Source organism: Rhynchophorus ferrugineus, unplaced genomic scaffold (assembly GCF_030347505.1).
Source record: "Rhynchophorus ferrugineus isolate W39M unplaced genomic scaffold, kcgeb_rfMv2 rfM4, whole genome shotgun sequence".
Taxonomy (NCBI): domain Eukaryota; kingdom Metazoa; phylum Arthropoda; class Insecta; order Coleoptera; family Curculionidae; genus Rhynchophorus; species Rhynchophorus ferrugineus.
The window spans coordinates 225,496-244,969 of NW_027472583.1; the positions used below are offsets into that span (position 1 = coordinate 225,496).

The 19,474-nt window shown below is 30.2% G+C and overlaps 3 protein-coding genes across 5 annotated transcripts; all 3 read right to left on the bottom strand.

Annotated features, from left to right (window-relative positions):
* Positions 1-1,233: 1,233 nt before the first annotated feature.
* LOC143195966 (alpha-amylase) lies at positions 1,234-3,285 on the bottom strand. Its single transcript, XM_076403512.1, has 5 exons — positions 3,082-3,285; positions 2,595-2,740; positions 2,128-2,534; positions 1,752-2,072; positions 1,234-1,696 (listed from the first exon to the last, which is right to left on the bottom strand). Exons 1-5 carry the CDS (start codon positions 3,253-3,255, stop codon positions 1,287-1,289), a joined length of 1,458 nt encoding a protein of 485 aa, XP_076259627.1. The 5' UTR covers positions 3,256-3,285; the 3' UTR covers positions 1,234-1,286.
* Positions 3,286-6,599: 3,314 nt separating this feature from the next.
* On the bottom strand, positions 6,600-9,180 carry LOC143196735 (alpha-amylase). Its single transcript, XM_076404694.1, has 5 exons — positions 8,957-9,180; positions 8,004-8,149; positions 7,536-7,942; positions 7,160-7,480; positions 6,600-7,103 (listed from the first exon to the last, which is right to left on the bottom strand). Exons 1-5 carry the CDS (start codon positions 9,128-9,130, stop codon positions 6,694-6,696), a joined length of 1,458 nt encoding a protein of 485 aa, XP_076260809.1. The 5' UTR covers positions 9,131-9,180; the 3' UTR covers positions 6,600-6,693.
* A 3,989-nt stretch (positions 9,181-13,169) lies between these two features.
* Positions 13,170-19,135, bottom strand: LOC143196414 (alpha-amylase). Of its 3 annotated transcripts, none has more exons than XM_076404079.1 (6): positions 19,024-19,135; positions 17,364-17,551; positions 15,886-16,031; positions 15,412-15,818; positions 13,713-14,030; positions 13,170-13,662 (listed from the first exon to the last, which is right to left on the bottom strand). In XM_076404079.1, exons 2-6 carry the CDS (start codon positions 17,532-17,534, stop codon positions 13,244-13,246), a joined length of 1,461 nt encoding a protein of 486 aa, XP_076260194.1. In that variant the 5' UTR covers positions 17,535-17,551; positions 19,024-19,135; the 3' UTR covers positions 13,170-13,243. The 3 variants fall into 3 exon arrangements, with proteins under 3 accessions (XP_076260194.1, XP_076260195.1, XP_076260196.1); XM_076404080.1 differs by lacking the exon at positions 19,024-19,135 and adding an exon at positions 17,634-17,652; XM_076404081.1 differs by lacking the exon at positions 19,024-19,135 and having other exon boundaries at positions 17,364-17,568.
* Between the last annotated feature and the right edge of the window lie 339 nt (positions 19,136-19,474).

The following is a 19,474-nucleotide window of genomic DNA, read 5'->3' on the forward strand; positions in this document are numbered from 1 at the left end:
AGTTATTTGACTAGGGAATATGGAATATCAAAAACTTCAACATCTGTCTCATGAAAATCAGATGTATTTCAGTTGTAATGTTTACCTTAACATTAATGTGTGTCAGATTAATTGTCCTATGATTTAAATAATGAGTCACAACACTTCCCAAAATCAACACAACGGAAAAGTAGAAGTATTGTTAATATGTATTCAGAGCATCTATTTTCTAAATGACACATTGTCATAAGCATATTAGAAAACATGTAATTGGCAAACATGAAAACATTTTTAAACTTTCAATTCTTTAACTCTTCTATAATCTTGATAACAGATTATAATGTAATATTTTAGATAAGATACAAAAATAAGTGTTTATTTGTATGATTTAGTAGTAATTAAATTTCAAAATAAAAATTATATACAAATATTTCGTGGAACATGTGTTTATTGATATAATTCTCTACATTTAAAAATACTCGATTATGTTTACTAGTTTAGATTTATCTCATTTTCTTTGATAATTATACCAAATTGAGTAATACGAGGGTAGAACTAATATCATTTAGAATATAATATCTAGCGAAATATGAAATACAAATGACTGTTCCTTAAATAATATATTCTGCTATTTCTCCATGTTAGTTTAGTATGTGAAATTCCGAAGAATAGTATTTATGAAAAATACAGTCGCCATAATCTGTTTAAAAAAAAAATATCATGAATAAATAATTGAGGAAATTTATAATTCTGTATTTTTGGCGATCATGGCTGACGAGTGGATAATACAATTACCAAAATACATCTACAGAAATTAATTTAAAAAAGTAGCTCTACGTAAATGGTTATATCCACCAGTCAAGCTTAACAAGTCAAATATGATTGGTTATTGTAAATAAATCACCCTAATATCTAGAGGTGATACTCTATGTTGTAAAATTCGTAAAAATCTTAAAGAATAATCTAAAACGGGAAGCATATTCACCAGATATTCATCCTGGTGATTACTAAATGCTTTTGTTGATGCCAGGTGGTCTTTACCAAAAGCACGTGGGTTTTTAAGTTATAATTCAAATTCTAATAAAAAAACGACTTAACCGTGAAAATGTACACAATTTTCTACCACAAAGACTTATATAATTTTAGGAAATTAATTATAAATAATAAATGACATATAGTTAGTTATTTATAATTCTATAATTATATGTCAGAAAGTTAAGTAAGTTAGTAATTAAAATTAAAACAATATGAAAATTTATATGCACATTTTTATATTATAAAATAAGAAAACGATTTCACATTGAGGTCTACAATTTTGCATTCACATGAATTGCTACAGCCGCTTCATCATCCCCAGAGCTTAGCTCTACATATACAGATCCTCCACTAACAGTAAGAGTTTTTCCGGTGCATTGGCCATCTACGTAGCTGCCAGAAATCACATCGCAGTAAGTGCCATCAGGTAATCCTGTGGAAATGCTAGTGTTTATGTCACCACTCGCGGTGGCTGCGTAGAAGCCTTTGTCTCCTCTGCTAAACGCTATTTGATTGTCGCCATTGTCCCACCAGTTATTTAGTTCTGTGCCAGCAACAGCATTACGGAAGGCAACCATGTTGAATATGGGAGACCAACGATGCTGACAAACCCATCCATTAGTGCAAGTACCATCGCTGTTGAATCCAGGAGAGAGAATATTATCACCGTCAGCAGGTGGAGCTAAAAGTATTATAATGTGATTGAAATTAAATTGAATACTTTTTTCAACTAATACCTTGGTCGTGTCCGTCAAAGTAATAACTGGATAGAATTCTGGTAGTAGTGTCATATGAGTGAGCCAACATGAAAGCAATAGCTGCTTTATACGGTTTTGCTTCCTTGTAATGCAAGTAACTGTTATCGTCTCTTTCATTATCATGGTTATCCACGAAAGATACGGTATCGCCACCGTCCAACAGACCCCAACCAGTACCCCAGTTCTTTAAATAGTGTAATGCATTTTGACCTCTAAAGCAGGCACCTAATTCCTTACCGAACTTAAATTCGCAAACCTTACCAAATGAAGTATACTCGGTGTTGTAAACTGGATCCGAGCCTGTAATATTTTGATATTTAGCAAGGATATTCCCAATAATTTCGTATATTCTTACCAGTATCAATAACTTCTTGGAAAATAAACGCTCTAGCACCACTGGCGAAACCATGATCGGTATTTAAGTTATCCAAACTTCCGAATATTGCGTCCAAATCTGCGGGCCACATATGTTTGGCCGCATCTACACGGAATCCGGCTACTCCCAAACTGATGAGATGGTTCATGTAATCGCGAATCTTGCCTCTCACATAATCCTGGCTCTGGTCTAAATCTTTCAGGCCTGACAGCTCACAGTTTCTGATGGAGGCAGCGTCGTTGTAATCAATATCACAGGATTCGTGGAAATTTTCATAAGAGTATGACACAGCGGGATATGACTTGCTACCAGGATCACAAGTATTTCCTGCAGTTCCTTGTCCAGTGGAACTTGCCATATGGTTAACAACCAAATCTATGTAAATTCTACAAACGAAGAAATTTGTCGGTGAACATTGGTTATTTTAATAGCACATTTTAACGTACCTGACTCCAACCTGGTTACAGCGTTTAGTCATGTCCGCAAAAGCACTTTCATCGCCAGCTCGATTGTTCAGAACATAACTGACAGGTTGATATTTTTCCCACCATGGTCGGCCATCAACAACAGCATTTTCACTAGGTGGCGAAACCTGGTGAACGTAGAAATTATCATCAAATCATGCCGAAACTACACATATTGTGAAACACTCACTCATTTATTTAGAATGTTATTGTATATATAATATACAGATGCAATATATGAGTGACTCATTACAATATCCCCAAACAATTAATACGATTGATTTTTAATATGGTATATTTCTGCTTCTTTGAAGTAGGCCAACTATCTTAACCTACCATCGTTAAATAAATGATGAACTATTTTACTAATTTTTTGATTTAGGCAAGAAAAATATCATAAATAACAGAGTTTATTATAAACGGCAATGATATCTCTACGTTAATGTATTTATAAGCTTCATATTCTCACCTGAACTCCTCCATATCCCTTTTGACTTAGAAAATTCTCGCATTCTGCCGCTACGTCTGACCATTTCCACTCAAACAAATGCACGATAGTATTTCTGCCATCCCAGAAATGGGGATCTTTCTGGCTAATTGCCACTGCGAAACACACAGTCAGTACTAGAAGCTTGTCAAACATGTTTGTAGCAAAATTTCGCTAATAATGTCCGAATTATCGAACATTTCTGTATTTATACTCAAATGTTTGTTAGAATTCTATTATCTGATTTGTTGTTGACTTTTTTTTATAAATAAAACAGAGATAATAAATTTTCTGCAACTATTCATATCGGCACTTAATATTTTAAAAAGGGTTGTTGAAATTGATTTTTAGATAGTCGAAAAATGGAAATATTACCATTACACAAACTATGTGTGTAATTTTTTAATACGTTTTTTTTTTCTCATAAAAATTTAACAAGCATTATAGTTATATTTAAAAACGAAAGTTTCAATTTATACCCAATCCTATCGACATAACCAATTATAATGACAAAAAATGGAAATGAATAAACATTCGGATCATTTTCATATTATAGGTGAATATACCAAGTGTGTCGTGAATTCCTTTCTGGTTTGTTTCGCTAAAGAAAAGACGTTATTAACAATGGATATTTAAATTTTATCTACATTTCGCATACAGCATATTACTGACGATTTTTCGATTTCCTAAGGGCTTGTCATTTAATTTATATAGCACCTATCTACTCATCTTTTGTATCTTTCTTATTACTCCTGCAATTTCTCATCTTTAAAATCTTTAACATCTAAAAATGTTTAAATCACATCTATCTGAAATGGATAACTTATATAGTGTACGCGTTTTTAAACAAAAATGGACCTTTTCAATAAATTATAACGCTGGTGAAACGTAACTTATATAATTTGGAGACTAATATCGATATAACAAAATTAAATTGTACAAAATTATAATATTGCATAGTAATAGCTAATAAACATTGTGACAGAAAACGTAATTACCGACACTGCTGGTATAAGAATGCAATGAATTAAAAGAATGAATCAGTATTTAAATCACTATGATGCTACAAGTTCAACTGATAAATGTATTTTGCATTAATTAGAAACTCATAAAGAAAAATCAGAGTCACCTAACTCACGTTAGTCAGTACTGAGGAAGACTTGAAGCTTCTCTGTTACAATGTTTCTTAACTTGCTCTGTTAATGCATGACATTCGATATGTTTAACACCAGAGAAAAAGTGTATACTTCCAAAATTAATAATCATTTCAGTTATATCAATTAATCTTAGGTAAGTCTTAGTACGGAAACCGTAATTGACAATATGAAATCAATTATATATCTCAAGAAATTAGAGAAAACTTTATAAACAGTATTTTAAAAAATCATAGTTTTTTTTATTAAGTTACAACTTTTACTCAAAATAATTATATTACTAAAATATCAGTTATTTTAAATTAAACTTTATAATTCATTTAGATATATGTAACTTTTAAGTCTTTTTATGTATTGAAGAATGTCCTTGCTCTTAACTCACATCACATCGATTTTTTAAGAAAAAAGTCAAAATGATTTTAGAAGAAATAGTTAACATTCATGAGGCAGCCAGGAATTTTTAACTTACCGTACCTACGATATTAGAGATGCTAAGTTTTGGCCTAAAACTTAGACCCAGCTACTTTAAATATACTACCTTTGTAATCAAACTAATTCAAAATTAAAATCGAATATCTATGTTCAAATAACATGCTCCAACAGTATAATTTTTGCACAGAAGCTTCTTGTGACTGAGAAAATTTTTAACATAAATTTTTTAAACCATCACAATCTTTAGGCAAAGCTTTTCCAAATATTTCAAATTAAGTTTATTTATGTCAAATTTTGTAGTACTCTAATAGAGTAATCTATTTTAGAAAACACAGTTAAATATTTCACGTGATACAGCAGTGATCCTCTTTTAATCTACCTTTTGAAAATTCCACTGCTTACATATTTTTATATTGGCAACCCTTTTAATTTGTTAAAGTATTAAGTAATTTAGATTTCCACACTAAAGATGAATACTTATTAAAATAAATTTACTATTTATAGTTTATTACTAAAAATATAAAAATGATTAAAAAATTAAGTATAAATTATGATAAGTGTATTAATATACTCTGACCATGTGATCTTCACGTGAATTTATCAACAATTGTATTATATTAATAAATTATCAGGTAGAGTGTGTGTGTAAAGTTTAATAACTCTTAATTATTTTTTATTTTTTTTAAATAACAACCATTGCTGGTAATCAGATAATTAATTATATAAATACTGTGAATAAGCCTCATAAAGAGAGCAGTGTCGCTCAACTAGATCATATATCGTTGATCAATTTAAACAGCAATCAAAAAGATTGATATTCCGTAAATACAGTGGGTGAAGTAGGGCTTCCAGTTTATGCTCAAGGTTAGATTGACCATATGCCTTAATCTGCATTTCAATAGCCATGAATAGATAGTAACACTTATTTTGAAGCTTGTCACTAAATAAATTAAATTAGAACGAATAGCACTGAATGAATAAATAGAATGAAAAATACAATTTTGGTCTAAGAAATTTGAATTCAAATTTATTTCTGTTCTAATAACCCCTCTTGGATGGAATACATTTATTACAGGCTTCGTTTTTTAATATGTTTTCAATTTCTCAAGAACGGTTAATAACCGTTCTCAGCTTTCAATTTGAACTAAACAAAAAGACTTACTCTGAATAGATCATTACTAGAATATTTGAGAAAAATAGTAAAATATTTTAGTTTTTTTAATAAAATATAATATATGTTATAATATCCTTTAATATATTAGTTATGTATGTCTTTATGGAATAGAAAATTGTTTAAATAGACGCCACAACGTTTCCTATACAATACTCTTCGTTTGGTATCAATGTACATATATCTTGATACACGGGTGGTGTTCCTTTGAAATTTAATTTTTGACCCATGATAACCATATATATATATATATATATATATATATATATATATATATATATATATATATATATATATATATATATATATATAGATTATAGATTATCAATTACAATTATTTGATGTGAAAAAATACACGACAAGGAAATTTTCACACAGTAATTGTTTTATGTATTACATGTTCCATGATATCGTTTTCTTGAAGCTTCATGTTGTCTACATTAATACCATCAAATTTAGGTAGAAAAATTGTTTTATGCCCAAATGATGCATCAAATTCCAAGCCAGTATAGGTTCTCTTAAAAAAAATAACTTCAGGTTTAATAATCCAGTCAATAAACGTTCGGTGGTATGCATTATTATTAAGTTTCAATACTTATATCAATTGAACTTCATAAGCACGAAGTCGCAGATGTTTAGCAAGTACAAGTATACCGCAATATGATCCGATTTTAGAAGGATATTATTTGAAATCATTCTGTCTTACGCATAGAATATTTTTGAAGGAAATTAAAACATCTTAATAAAACTACTATTCAAGATTTATTACGATCTAAGGGTTTCATATAAAATATATAGTATCAAATACACAGCCATATTTCATATTCCAGTATCAGTTTATAATTTTGCGTTAACATGGAGAGCAATAGCTCCTTCAAATTCATCAGCTCCCAGTTGAACGTACACTTGCCCACCGCTCACCGTAAGAGATTTTCCGGTACATTGACCGTTGACGTAGCTTCCAGAGATAACATCGCAATAAGTTCCATCAGGTAATCCCGTGGAAATGCTGGTGTTTATGTCACCACTCGCGGTGGCTGCGTAGAAGCCTTTGTCTCCTCTGCTAAACGCTATTTGATTGTCGCCATTGTCCCACCAGTTATTTAGTTCTGTACCAGCAACAGCATTACGGAAGGCAACCATGTTGAATATGGGAGACCAACGATGCTGACAAACCCATCCATTAGTGCAAGTACCATCGCTGTTGAATCCAGGAGAAAGAATACTATCACCATCAGCTGGGGGAGCTGTAAAATCAACGAACAGTTATAACTGCGTTACGTAATGAATCTGATGCACCTACCCTGATCATGTCCGTCAAAGTAATAGCTTGATAAAATTCTTGTGGTGGTATCGTAGGGATGAGCCAACATAAAAGCGATGGCAGCTTTGTATGGTTTTGCATCTTTATAGTGCAAATAAGTGTCATCGTCCCTTTCATTATCATGATTATCCACAAAAGATACGGTATCACCACCGTCTAACAATCCCCATCCGGTTCCCCAGTTGGTCAAGTAATGCAATGGATTTTGTCCTCTGAAGCAGGGCCCTAAATCCTTGCCGAATTTAAATTCGCAAACTTTGCCAAATGATGTATACTCAGTATTGTAAACTGGATCCGAGCCTGTAATGTTTTGATATTTAGCAATAGTAAATCCAATAATTATTTGCATACTTACCGGTATCAATAACTTCTTGGAAAATGAAAGCTCTGGCACCACTGGGGAAACCATGATCGGTATTTAAGTTATCCAAACTTCCAAATATCGCGTCCAGATCAGCGGGCCACATATGTTTCGCCGCATCCACACGGAATCCGGCTACTCCCAAACTAATGAGATGGTTCATGTAATCGCGAATCTTGCCTCTCACATAATCCTGGCTCTGGTCTAAGTCTTTCAAACCAGACAGCTCACAGTTTCTGATAGAGGAGGCATCGTTATAGTTAATATCACAGGATGTGTGGAAGTTTTCACTCGAATACGATACAGCTGGGTAATATTTGCTGCCTGGATCACATGTGTTTCCGGCCGTGCCTTGTCCGCTTGAAGTGGCCATGTGATTCACGACTAAGTCAACATATACTCTAAAAATATTATTGTTAGGTTTTTAAATAATGTTAAATTATAAGAATGTTCCGTGCATACCTTACTCCTACATTATTGCAACGTTTCACCATATCAGCAAGAGCACTTTCATCGCCAGCCCGATTGTTTAGGACATAACTCACAGGCTGATATTTTTCCCACCATGGACGCCCATCAACAACAGCATTTTCACTAGGTGGTGAAATCTATAAAAATCATAACCAATTTGATTCATCATTGACATTTAATCTGATAAAACTATATATAAACCAGGTAGCGTATCAATATTTTTAATTTGCATTGCAGGATCAAGTGCTATTTGAAAATAAACTGATATTTCCATCTTTGTTAAGTACCAAACATGTGCTCGTTATAAAGTATCTTATCTCAGCCAGCACTCCCGCATATTAATTCTGTAGTGATAATTATACACTCGTACAAAAATTCAATGATCTTTACAAAATTAAATCAAATATTTGGCTATAATACACATGTAATACCTTTTATGCTCAACAAGAAATACAATCTCGGTAACGATTTTCTCAAGATGAACAACATTTCCTTTCATCATTATTATTTTAAGTAATTTAGTGGAAACTAACTTAAATAGTTCATAGAAAGCATTAAAAAACTACGAATGCTATTAAACAAAGATGGAATATTTAAAATATATTTATATATATACGTAAAAAGACGATACGTAAAAAAAAATTTCACATATACCAAGAATCTAGGCTAACATATGACTTCGATATGATAATTTTTAATATATGAAACAATTCAGAGTAACAGAAGAAAAATAATATTTTATTGAAAATGATAAAGAATTAAAATGGTTGTTCATATTTCGACAATTTACATAAGTGAAAAAGATCCATAACTCCATCTCGAGAGAGTAATTATTCTTTTTTATATTTCAATAAGAACTTAAATAATAATATATTAATATTAATACATTTAAAATACATCTGTTCATTACCAATATCAATAGAAGGTAATAGCGAATTATATACCTGTACACCAGCAAATCCTTTTTGGCTAAGGAAATTTTCGCATTCGGAAGCTATATCGGAGTGTTTCCATTCGAACAGGTGCACTATCGTGTTTCTTCCATCCCAAAAATGGGGATCTTTTTGGGCCGATGCCAAGGTGGCGATCAATAAAATAAGTGATGCTGGGACTTTCATGTTGAACGCGAAAGAATCTGTGAGTCCGAATTGTTAACGGTGAAACTTTTATACTCGTTCGGCAGTCTTAGGTTCAATCTGGATTTTTTATCGCTCATTTTGTCAAGTATATTACTATGATAATATTATTTTCATACACTCTATATTGTTTTCTAAAGAAGATATTTGCGATAACATTGTTTTTTAATTGAAATTGAAAAACAATTAGAACACCGGTAAGTTATAAATAAATATGTGGCGTTATGTAAACCATTTGATTGAGACTGTTTTTAATAGTTTGATTATTATTTCACTATTAAATGAATGTTATATTATCCTAATGTATTACATTTTGAAATAAAACAAAACAAATAATATAAAATAATTTTTATTTATTCCTATTTTGTAAATATATTCGCCTTCAAACACATAAAATAAGAAATTTATGGTTATGTTCAATTCCAATCCAACTTCTTTCACCGAGCCAAACTGTCGACAGAGAATATTATTTAATTGCCATGAGTTCGTACAACAGAACAAGGGTACAGAAAATATAAAACAAGTAATACCTAAAAATAATAAGAAAAATATAAAAAAGACTTAAATAATAATTTGAATACATCTAGATTAACAAACTAATATAAATAAAAAATTCTAAATCTGTATCTAAGGGGTATAAGCGGATATAAGTTAATAAGCGGTATAAGGAAGGAACAAAGAGAAAATAAGACGAAACAGCGATCTAAATATGTAGAAAATCAACAATAGGACAAAACTAAAGAAAACAAATCGGGATTAGAATACAAAAAAAAAACAAATAGTGGTTACATAGTATACGAACAAACAGAGAAGTGAAGAAGAACATGACTGAACTTACTAAAATAAAGAAACAAATAATTAACTGAGTTAAAAAAAGAACAAATCAAATTAAATATATGGAATATAAAAAAAATGTTGGAAGCTTGAAAAATGGAAGAAATACTATACGAACTGGAATGACATATGTTATAAAAGCAATAGTGTGTCAGTAGTGGTGTCAAAAAAAAAGACTGATCTACTGCATAGGATCTATAAATTTTCTTTAGAAGTGGAATATCCTTTCATGGGGTATTACATCAATCATTCACAAGAAGATTAGAAGACGTATTAGAACAAACGGGTAACACTCAAGAGGAATTTCATATCTAATAAAGGAATGTCCTCCTTTAGGAATTACAATATTACTATATTATATAAAACATTGTTGATTAACTAAAATATGTCTTGCAAACTAAACTGATTAAAGAGTAAATAAACTATAAATTATAACTTATACGTAGTTTCTGACTAATATTACATAACTAGATTTGAAATTTATGAATAAGTAATAGATTATCTATAAAAATCATAAAAAGGTTAATAATCGGTATATAATATCTGCTTCCTCAGTTATTAGATTCTTAACTATAGTTTTGTTATAAAAATAGAATATTTGTGAAACAATAAAAAAAGCTAATCGGTAGTTTTTTAGTATGTATAAAATAACAAAAATTTAAAATAGGTAACGTTACTATACAACACCAAGGTTATCGAACAGTCATTTTTATGTTTTACTTTATTTTTAAGTACTATTTAACACATACATACTTATAATTATATTGTCTAAAATAATATAATATTTTTAGCCCTCAACTTTTGTTTTTAAAAGAATGTGAAAAAAATGCTCCAATTTTTTTGTAAAATAATTTCCAAAAAATAAACACGTGTTTCATATTTTTGAGTTTCATAAATTAAAAAAATTAGTTCAAGGTTTGTTAATTTAAGTTTGTTTTATATTTGAGTGTGAATATGTTTTGATCTTAAAAGATTTGAATATAATGTCTTATCTTGATTTTTACATCAAAAAACAAAGTGCAAATTTCAATAATCATTGTGTCGTTATCGCTTGGCTTTTAAGTTTCATCTTCTATGAGTGTATTTGCCCCAATTAAAGAACAATCAAAATATATTTTATGCATATATACAAAATATGTTTAGTTATTAGCCTCAAAAATATGAAACACGTGTTTATTTTTTACAATTTACTTTACAAAAAAAAACTGCAACGTTAAAAATAATATATAATTATAAGTATGTATGGTTCAAATAATTATGTTATTTCTACAATTCAAGATGTAGCTTTATATGACAATAGCCATCACAATAATCAAATAATTGGATGGAGTATTAATAAAATGACATAACACTATTTATAAAAGAATTGATTTTGCTGACTGATGTTCTGATCCAGGATCATGATCAAATGGTGTCGATTTGTCACTAAAACTAAAATATTCAAGTTCTACAAAATATTTACAAGATAAAAATTCACAATTAAATCCCGAAGTAAAATAAATTATGAAATATTAATTTAATCGATTGTTTGATTAAATAAACCCTATATCTCTATTTAAATATCAGATATTCTAAAAGCTAGTGAGCATTAATATAATAGACAGCTTTAACATTTTTAATGTACTCGAACTTATTGAACAACTTAAACTAAAACCGAGCAAAAACAATTTTAAGCCATATTTAAAAATTGTTATAAAATTATATATAGAGATACAAAATACCGTTGAATAATAAATATATCATAAACTATAACTTTAAAAATTAACAAATAAAGATTCTCTAAAAAATATGCTTCCGTTACCTGTCACTGAACTTTCAAAACTGATTTGCTCTATCGTATCATTTCAGTATCTATGAAAATAAATAATCTAAAAAAACAATCTTAAAGTATTTATTTTATCACAACATGCCCTCGTGGAACAGTCATGCGACAAGGTAATCATATTTTTGCAAAAGTTGTTATGACTAAGAATCTATAAAAAGATATTAAATACGTGTACAATTTGCTAAATTTATTTTTGGTCATTTCGCAGCACAAACAATTGAGTTTATCAATCAACAAAAAAACTTCCATTTCTTATCGTCACTTAGCGATTGTCTAGCGATTGTCCACGTCAAGTACAATTACAAAGTCATATTTGTTTAACTGACAAATAAATTTTATACTCAAATCAATTACATGCAAGTATGAACAATGAACTTCGTACTTCGTATTACTCATGCGTTATGACAGTTCCGGGTCCGAAAATTGTTTCATATTCTATTAAACTATTGTACGGTAACAAATGTTTGTAGCTTAAATGAAGCATCAATACAATATATCTCCTTTATTCCAGGGCCAATCTTAAGTATCCTCCCATATCTGTTCTGCAGTCAATCAATAAATTAATATTACGATCAGCTACATAGTTCTGACCTCAGAAGTATTTCTGGCTAGTGTTTCTGCATCTCAAATAATGGATTGCTATCGAAGCCGTAGCACCATTGGTATAAAGCTTTTAATTGAGTGATGAAGTCTCAACTGAACTAAATTCATTATAACGAAATAAATTTATAAATCAATCGATTTTTAGACCGAAAACTTTTTAACTTTGGCGAAAAGAATCCAAGAACCTTTACACATTTTCTTTAGTCTCATTTATATGATTTTTACAAAAATTAAGGTAGACCATGTGTTAAAGATATATTGCACCATAACTCTTATATTGTTAACTAATCAGCTTTGCTTCAAAAGAAATTGAATATTATAACAATTTTCACACTGTATAATCATCGAATTTGAATTTGAATTTTTAAGAACAAAGGATCGATTTCGCCACAAAAGTCTGTTTCACTGTGAGGAATCCGTTCACTTTTCATTCCACAGATATGTCCAAACCATCGTAAACTGAGCCTCTGAATTTGCTTCTCAATTGTGGGATGATTGTCCCACCTTAAACTAATGACTTCATTTCAGTGTTCAACACTTGGAGTCATACAGAAGGATTGGTAAAATGAACACCGAAAGAGGCAGATTTCTTGATAATAATGTTTCCTCCCTTCCACTTGCACTCTTTGATGCAGAAGAAAACACTAACTTCAATAAGTTGATGATAAATATTTTATATAAAAAAAAATATAATTCAGAAATTATCAGCACTTGATCAGTAACTACTTTTTAGGTAAAGTAAGTAAAAAAAACAATAAGAACCATTATATTATTTATATAATTGAAATGCAAATTAATACAATTAAGTAACATAAATCAATAAACAGTATCCATCAATACGTATATATTTTTGCATTAATGTGAGTGGCCACAGCTGCCTCAAAATCAAACGCCCCAATGTAAACATGGACGTATCCACCGCTAACATTCAATGTTTTTCCTGTACATTTCCCTTTGACAAAACTTCCCGATATAATATCACAGTAACTGCCATCAGGAAGACTTGTTGGTATTTTTGTGTTAATATCACCGTAGACAGTAACGGCGTAAAACCCTTTATTGCCTCTGCTAAAAGCTATTTGTCGATCTCCATTGTCCCACCATTTATTTAAGTCGGTTCCTTCAACTGTGTTACGGAACTCGATCATGTTAAAAATCGGCGACCAACGATGTTGACACACCCATCCGTTCGTACAAGTACCATCCGAACTGAAACCTGGAGACAATATAGTATCACCGACATGTGGCGGAGCTGAAAAAACAAAGATGTTAAAAATATTCCCTATATGAACTAAATTTTACCTTGGTCATTGTTATCAAAGAAATAACTGGACATAATTTTAAGAACAGCATCGTACGGATGAGCGAACATGAAGCCAATGGCAGCTTTGTAAGGTTTAGCATTTTTGTAAGATAGGGTTCGATTTCCTCTTTCGGTATCGTGATTTTCAATAAATATAACCGTTTCAGGGCCTTCTAAAAGGCCCCATCCGGTACCCCAACTTTTTAAGTATTTAAGTGGATTGTGTCCATTGAAACATGGTGCTAATTCATGGCCATTTTTGAATTCGCATACTCTTCCGATTGGTAAATAATCTCGGTTATTTACTACATGGTCATCTGTAAGCACAAAATATTACAAGGATCGTCCAAGGATGAAACGCTAAGGCAAAAGAATGTCCAATGCCTAAAGTCGCATACCTCTAGTAATACCCGTTCAGTCAACGAAAATTATAGCGATTTTGAAAGGTAACATTCTGTGGAATACTTTAGATATAAACGTAACGTTTTTCATTTAACCAGCCTTAAATTATTTTAAATGACATTTTGAAAATGGAGATTCGAGAAAGTAATTTTCACCATATATTTCCTTTTCTGAAAACTTTACATCTGAAAGGGAAGACACGAAACATGTGTGAAATAATTTCGTTAAAGCTGAATTTGGTCTTGGCCAACTAATCGATGATAAAGCATATGAAATTCTCAATCGTATCGACATAAAAGCGGTTTATAAATCAATTTATGTATGGGCAATTTTTAAATCACTTCATAAATTTACAATAATTATGAATAACGGATGAAAAGGCAAAGCTTCAAACAATGTTCGTATTATACATTTGTAAGAAAGAGGTTCTGAGTCGTAAGAGTGAGAAATTAATATAAAACAATGTTTCTTTTATGCTCTTCTGAATACCTCTTTTATCAATCCTAAATACTTGGAATAGAAAATAGACTTATAATGGAGATACATAGGAAAGAAAACGTGAAAACATAGGCATTTTGTTGAACAATTGTAAAACCTATTTGTTAAAATTATTAAGAAAGAAACTACATAATATATGATTAAGAACCAGTCATCTATCTTAAATTCAATCGAATAAAGAGACAAATTGATAAGATTAACATCCAAGTAGGTGGAGTAAATGGATAGCAAACAGGTAAATATATATGTTCTTATCATGCTATTCATATTGAAATTTTATTGGTAAAGATTTGTCTATATAATACTTAATCGTTTTATGTCAAACACCAATAATATTAATAACATGTAATGAAATTGATTATGATGAGAAACAAAAGGATATTATAGAGCTATAATGTTATAAATTGCCAACATATAAATGTAGGTATGTATAAAGATAGAAAAAAAATAGTCTAGTTAACCAGTACTTCGAGTAATAACATAAGAGCTAAACATGAAGCTTTCACTGGTTCAGTGCTGATTTGGTGATTAAAATTGCAAATTAGTTTAATTTGAAGTTTTATTAAATATATTTTCCAGCAATCATAAGTGTATATAGAGAGCAGATTCTCCAGAGAACTTCGAATACGCAAGATAGACCTTTGTATGTCATAGCAAAGCTGTAGAGAAAATACGTATCATGTAATTATAAGTATTTCAAATATTATAGGTTTAAGTTCTTGAAACACTCTCAAAACTGCTCTTGTTTGCAATGTTTTTATAATTCTTAGTTCTTAATAAGCTATGATAGTCGCTTACCAATATTGATAACCTCTTGGTAAATAAACGCCCTTGAATGATTAGGAAATCCATGAGCTGTGTTCAAATATTTAACGCTACTGAAAATTTGCTCCAGATCATTTGGCCACATGTGCTTGGCAGCATCAACTCTAAACCCTGCTACACCAAGATCGATCAAATGATTTACGTATTCAATTATCTTTTCCCGAACATAATGTTGACTTTGATCCAAGTCTTTCAACCCAACCAACTCGCAATTTCTTATCGATTCCGCATTGTTGTAATCAATACCGCATGAAGGGTGAAAGTGTCTACTGGTATAGGGTACCGCTGGATAGGATTTCTTCTCTGTATTATATGTACTGTTGGCAGTACCACGTCCAGGTGCGACAGCCATATGGTTAACAACCAAATCAACGTAGATTCTAAATAACGTAATAATTTTCACATAAGTTTATAATATAACATTACCTGATTTATATAAAACGTTACCTGATACCGGCATTGTTACAGCGCCTTGTCATTTCCAAAAAAGTCGTTTCATCTCCAGCCCTATTATTGAGAATGTAACTGACTGGTTGATACTTCTCCCACCAAGGACGTCCAGCAACAATTGCATTTTCACTTGGAGGGGAAATCTATAAATAAAAATAAATAAAAAATGTATTACATTGAAATAATACTATAGCGCGTTTGAAAGATAACATTTATTCATTTACTGAGTTAACAGTTATTGCTCTTTAAAATTTAGTTTTCTAAAAGGTCCTATTTTACTATTTTACTTTTGAAAAGGAAATTCAAAATCCTATTAACTACGATAGGTCTTTAATTAAAGTTATAAACTCCAAAACTCCTTTGTTCAAAAACTTAGCCGCATTAGTGTTAAAGTAGACACTCTGTTCTCTTTATATATACTCATCATTGTCTCGAATATGGAGTAAACCATTACGAATATTAAACCTAACGAAAATTTTAATTTAGCTTATGACAAATGTTCAAATATTCTATGCAAATATTTTAAACAATCGACATAACCAGAGAGCGTATCTCTCTCAAAATCTTAAACACATGAAATGATAGTCAATAAAGGCAATACATAATATGTGGTGGCGGTAGAGCTAGAAATAATAAATATCCAAATTTTGAATGTAAAGATAAAACAACTAAAAGCACTTGAGTATCTGGGTATAGAAATTGAAAGTTATGAAGTCCAGAAGTTTAATTTGTACTTCTCTATAAGTCGCAAATTTATTAATAAATAGAAAAAAGCAAACTAAAATGGAGGTCTACAATTTACAGACCAACACTTCAGCTGAGACAAGTATTTTCAGAAAGAACACTAAGTAAAATACAAACATAAAATGGACAGGACAAGAAGTACAAAAATAAGAAAACAGCCAATATTGAGGGTACATAGAGTACAGTAGGAGAGTAAATAGAATAATACATATAAAAGAAGACAACTCAGATTGATTGGAATATTAGAAGCAAGAAGAGAAATGATAAAAATAAGAAGGCGACCTAAACGAATCGTAACATAATGTATCAGAAGAGAGGCAAAACCTCAGCCGAAGCAAGAAGACTGAGCAGAGACAAAATTACTGGAAGAAATGTATACAAGAAATAAAAGAGAAGAGTAGAAAGAATAGACAAAAATGACTTATCAATATCACTATGTGGAACAACAGGTTGGTCCTCAGCACAAAAATGTAAGCCTAATAAGCCTGTGTTATTGAAACCTGTTACTATTACATTCTAATTCCAAGAGAACCATAAAATTAGGGTAACTAATATTAATTTTATCACGTATTGTTGATTCAATTCAATACCAGCAAGTCAGGAGTTTACATCCTTGTTTTTTATAAGTTAATATTAATTAAACTGATTTATACACAGAAAACTGATAAATATCTTGATGATTTGATTTAACATTATATGAAATAATATTAAAATTGCATGTATGTACTTACCTGAACTCCACCAAAGCCCCTCTTACTGAGAAAGTTTTCACATTCCGTAGCTATATCGATCCATTTCCATTCAAACAGATGCACAATGCCATTCCTGTTTTTCCAGAAATGGGGATCCTTTTGGGCAGCCGCCAATACAATGAGGATTACAAAAATTATATATATCGGCATCACAGCGTTGTTCTCATCTATAAAGCGAATTTGTAGTAACTAAATTTATATAAAAGATTTATTTAAAAAAATGTTATATACAAAAATGTATATTATTACATTAGTGGTAATTTATTTTAAACGGAGAGAGCGGAAACTTCTATTTATAACAGCACGTATGAACTGTGACATAAATACAATAATCTCAAGCGTGCTAAAATATTATTTTAATATAGTTTAAATTGCAATAACTAGTTTAAATAATGATGAATCATCGACAGGGAAACTTATTATTCATAATCACATTAACAATGATAGTTACACTATTTTGTTTATTTTTATACAAGTATTATAATGTTAAACTAAATATTATTAATGTGCAGTTGTATTAATGTCAGATAACAATAAGACATAAGAAAAAATCTATTCCGATATAAAACCTACTGGTATTTAAATATAAAAAACATTCATTGGCGTAAGTCATGAATATAAATGCAAATAATACAAAATTAGAAATATATCAATACCACCTACCATCAACAAGAAATGCTTTTTATTCAAAAATAAAAAAGGTAAATCTTCATTCATTTTCAGACTATACTTCACTTCACTATATTCAGCTAATTCAGCTTTGCCAGATTTTTTATTATTCCCTAAACTCAATTTTTTAAAAATTATTTCTAATAATTTAATGGAGTAAAAAGTGAGTATACACATCATAGTATATAGATCTTAGAAATATCATAACAATATTCCTATTTTTTTAAAGTTCAAAGAGTTTCAAAACCGAAAGTAAGTAAAGCAAGGTATCAACATTAGTACCTATCACCAGAGAAATATTTTGCCTAAAAGTTTAGTAGACCCCAAAAAAATTACTATATTACCACTAGACCTAAATTTACACTTAATTAAAGAAATTGTAACAGTACTACTCAAAATTGGTGATTGTTTTAAGCATTTGTGTACTATTTGTGTAATTATTTTCAGAGGCTAAACCGAAAGAACAGATTAGATCTGACATTACATGTTGAGTTCTTCAAACTTAGAAGTATCCGAAAGAAATAAGTTGCATTTTTGAACAACGTGAAAGGCCATAGTCAAAATTCTTGGTTGTTTCATGAACACATGAAAGTACAATAAACGTACTTCTAGAAGTAAAATTGATAAAGAAAACATACCAGGAGCGACAGAACATCAAACCCATTATACGTATTATGCACAGTTTATCATTGTTATTTTAAATATGTAAAATGTGCTACTACCGACATGTTTAGTTAAAATTAAATATCTATCATTTAAAATTGTTTTAAATGCAGTGCAATGACAAACCCAGAATTTTGGGTTGGTTTCCATTAATTAATCTAGTTATCTTATTATTTCGACAGTGTACATACAACACTGAAAGATTTATTATATGTTTACGATTTAAATAGATTGATTGATTACCATTATTTAAATAATTAACGGATATGCAACCTCTTCGAAAAATTAAATTAAAATATAACCTTACCTAACTAATAGTGATTAAATATTATAAAACACGGCCTGAAATATATCTCTTCAAGTTTACACAGTTAAAAGATACAGTTATAACTGGCGAAATATGTACGGATCGTATAACGTATTACAGAATTATAACGCCTATTTTTAGGAAGCAAAACAGATGGAGCATAGATTATATGTTTTATTTTCAGTTTGCGGAATTTATGATTTTATAAAAAACTAAAAAATATATTAATTCTAATGACATTTTTATCACTATAGAAACGGCTATATTATTATTATAACTTATGTTCTAAGTGCGGCGATATAAAACAAAAATCAAAGAGTATATAGTGAGGACATTTTTTGAATGGTAATAAAGGCATTTCACAGTCAAAAACAGTCAATTTAACATATTTATTATGAACCCAAAATTCACAACTCAATGGTCTAGACTGTCTTTTGAATCATTTAATTTT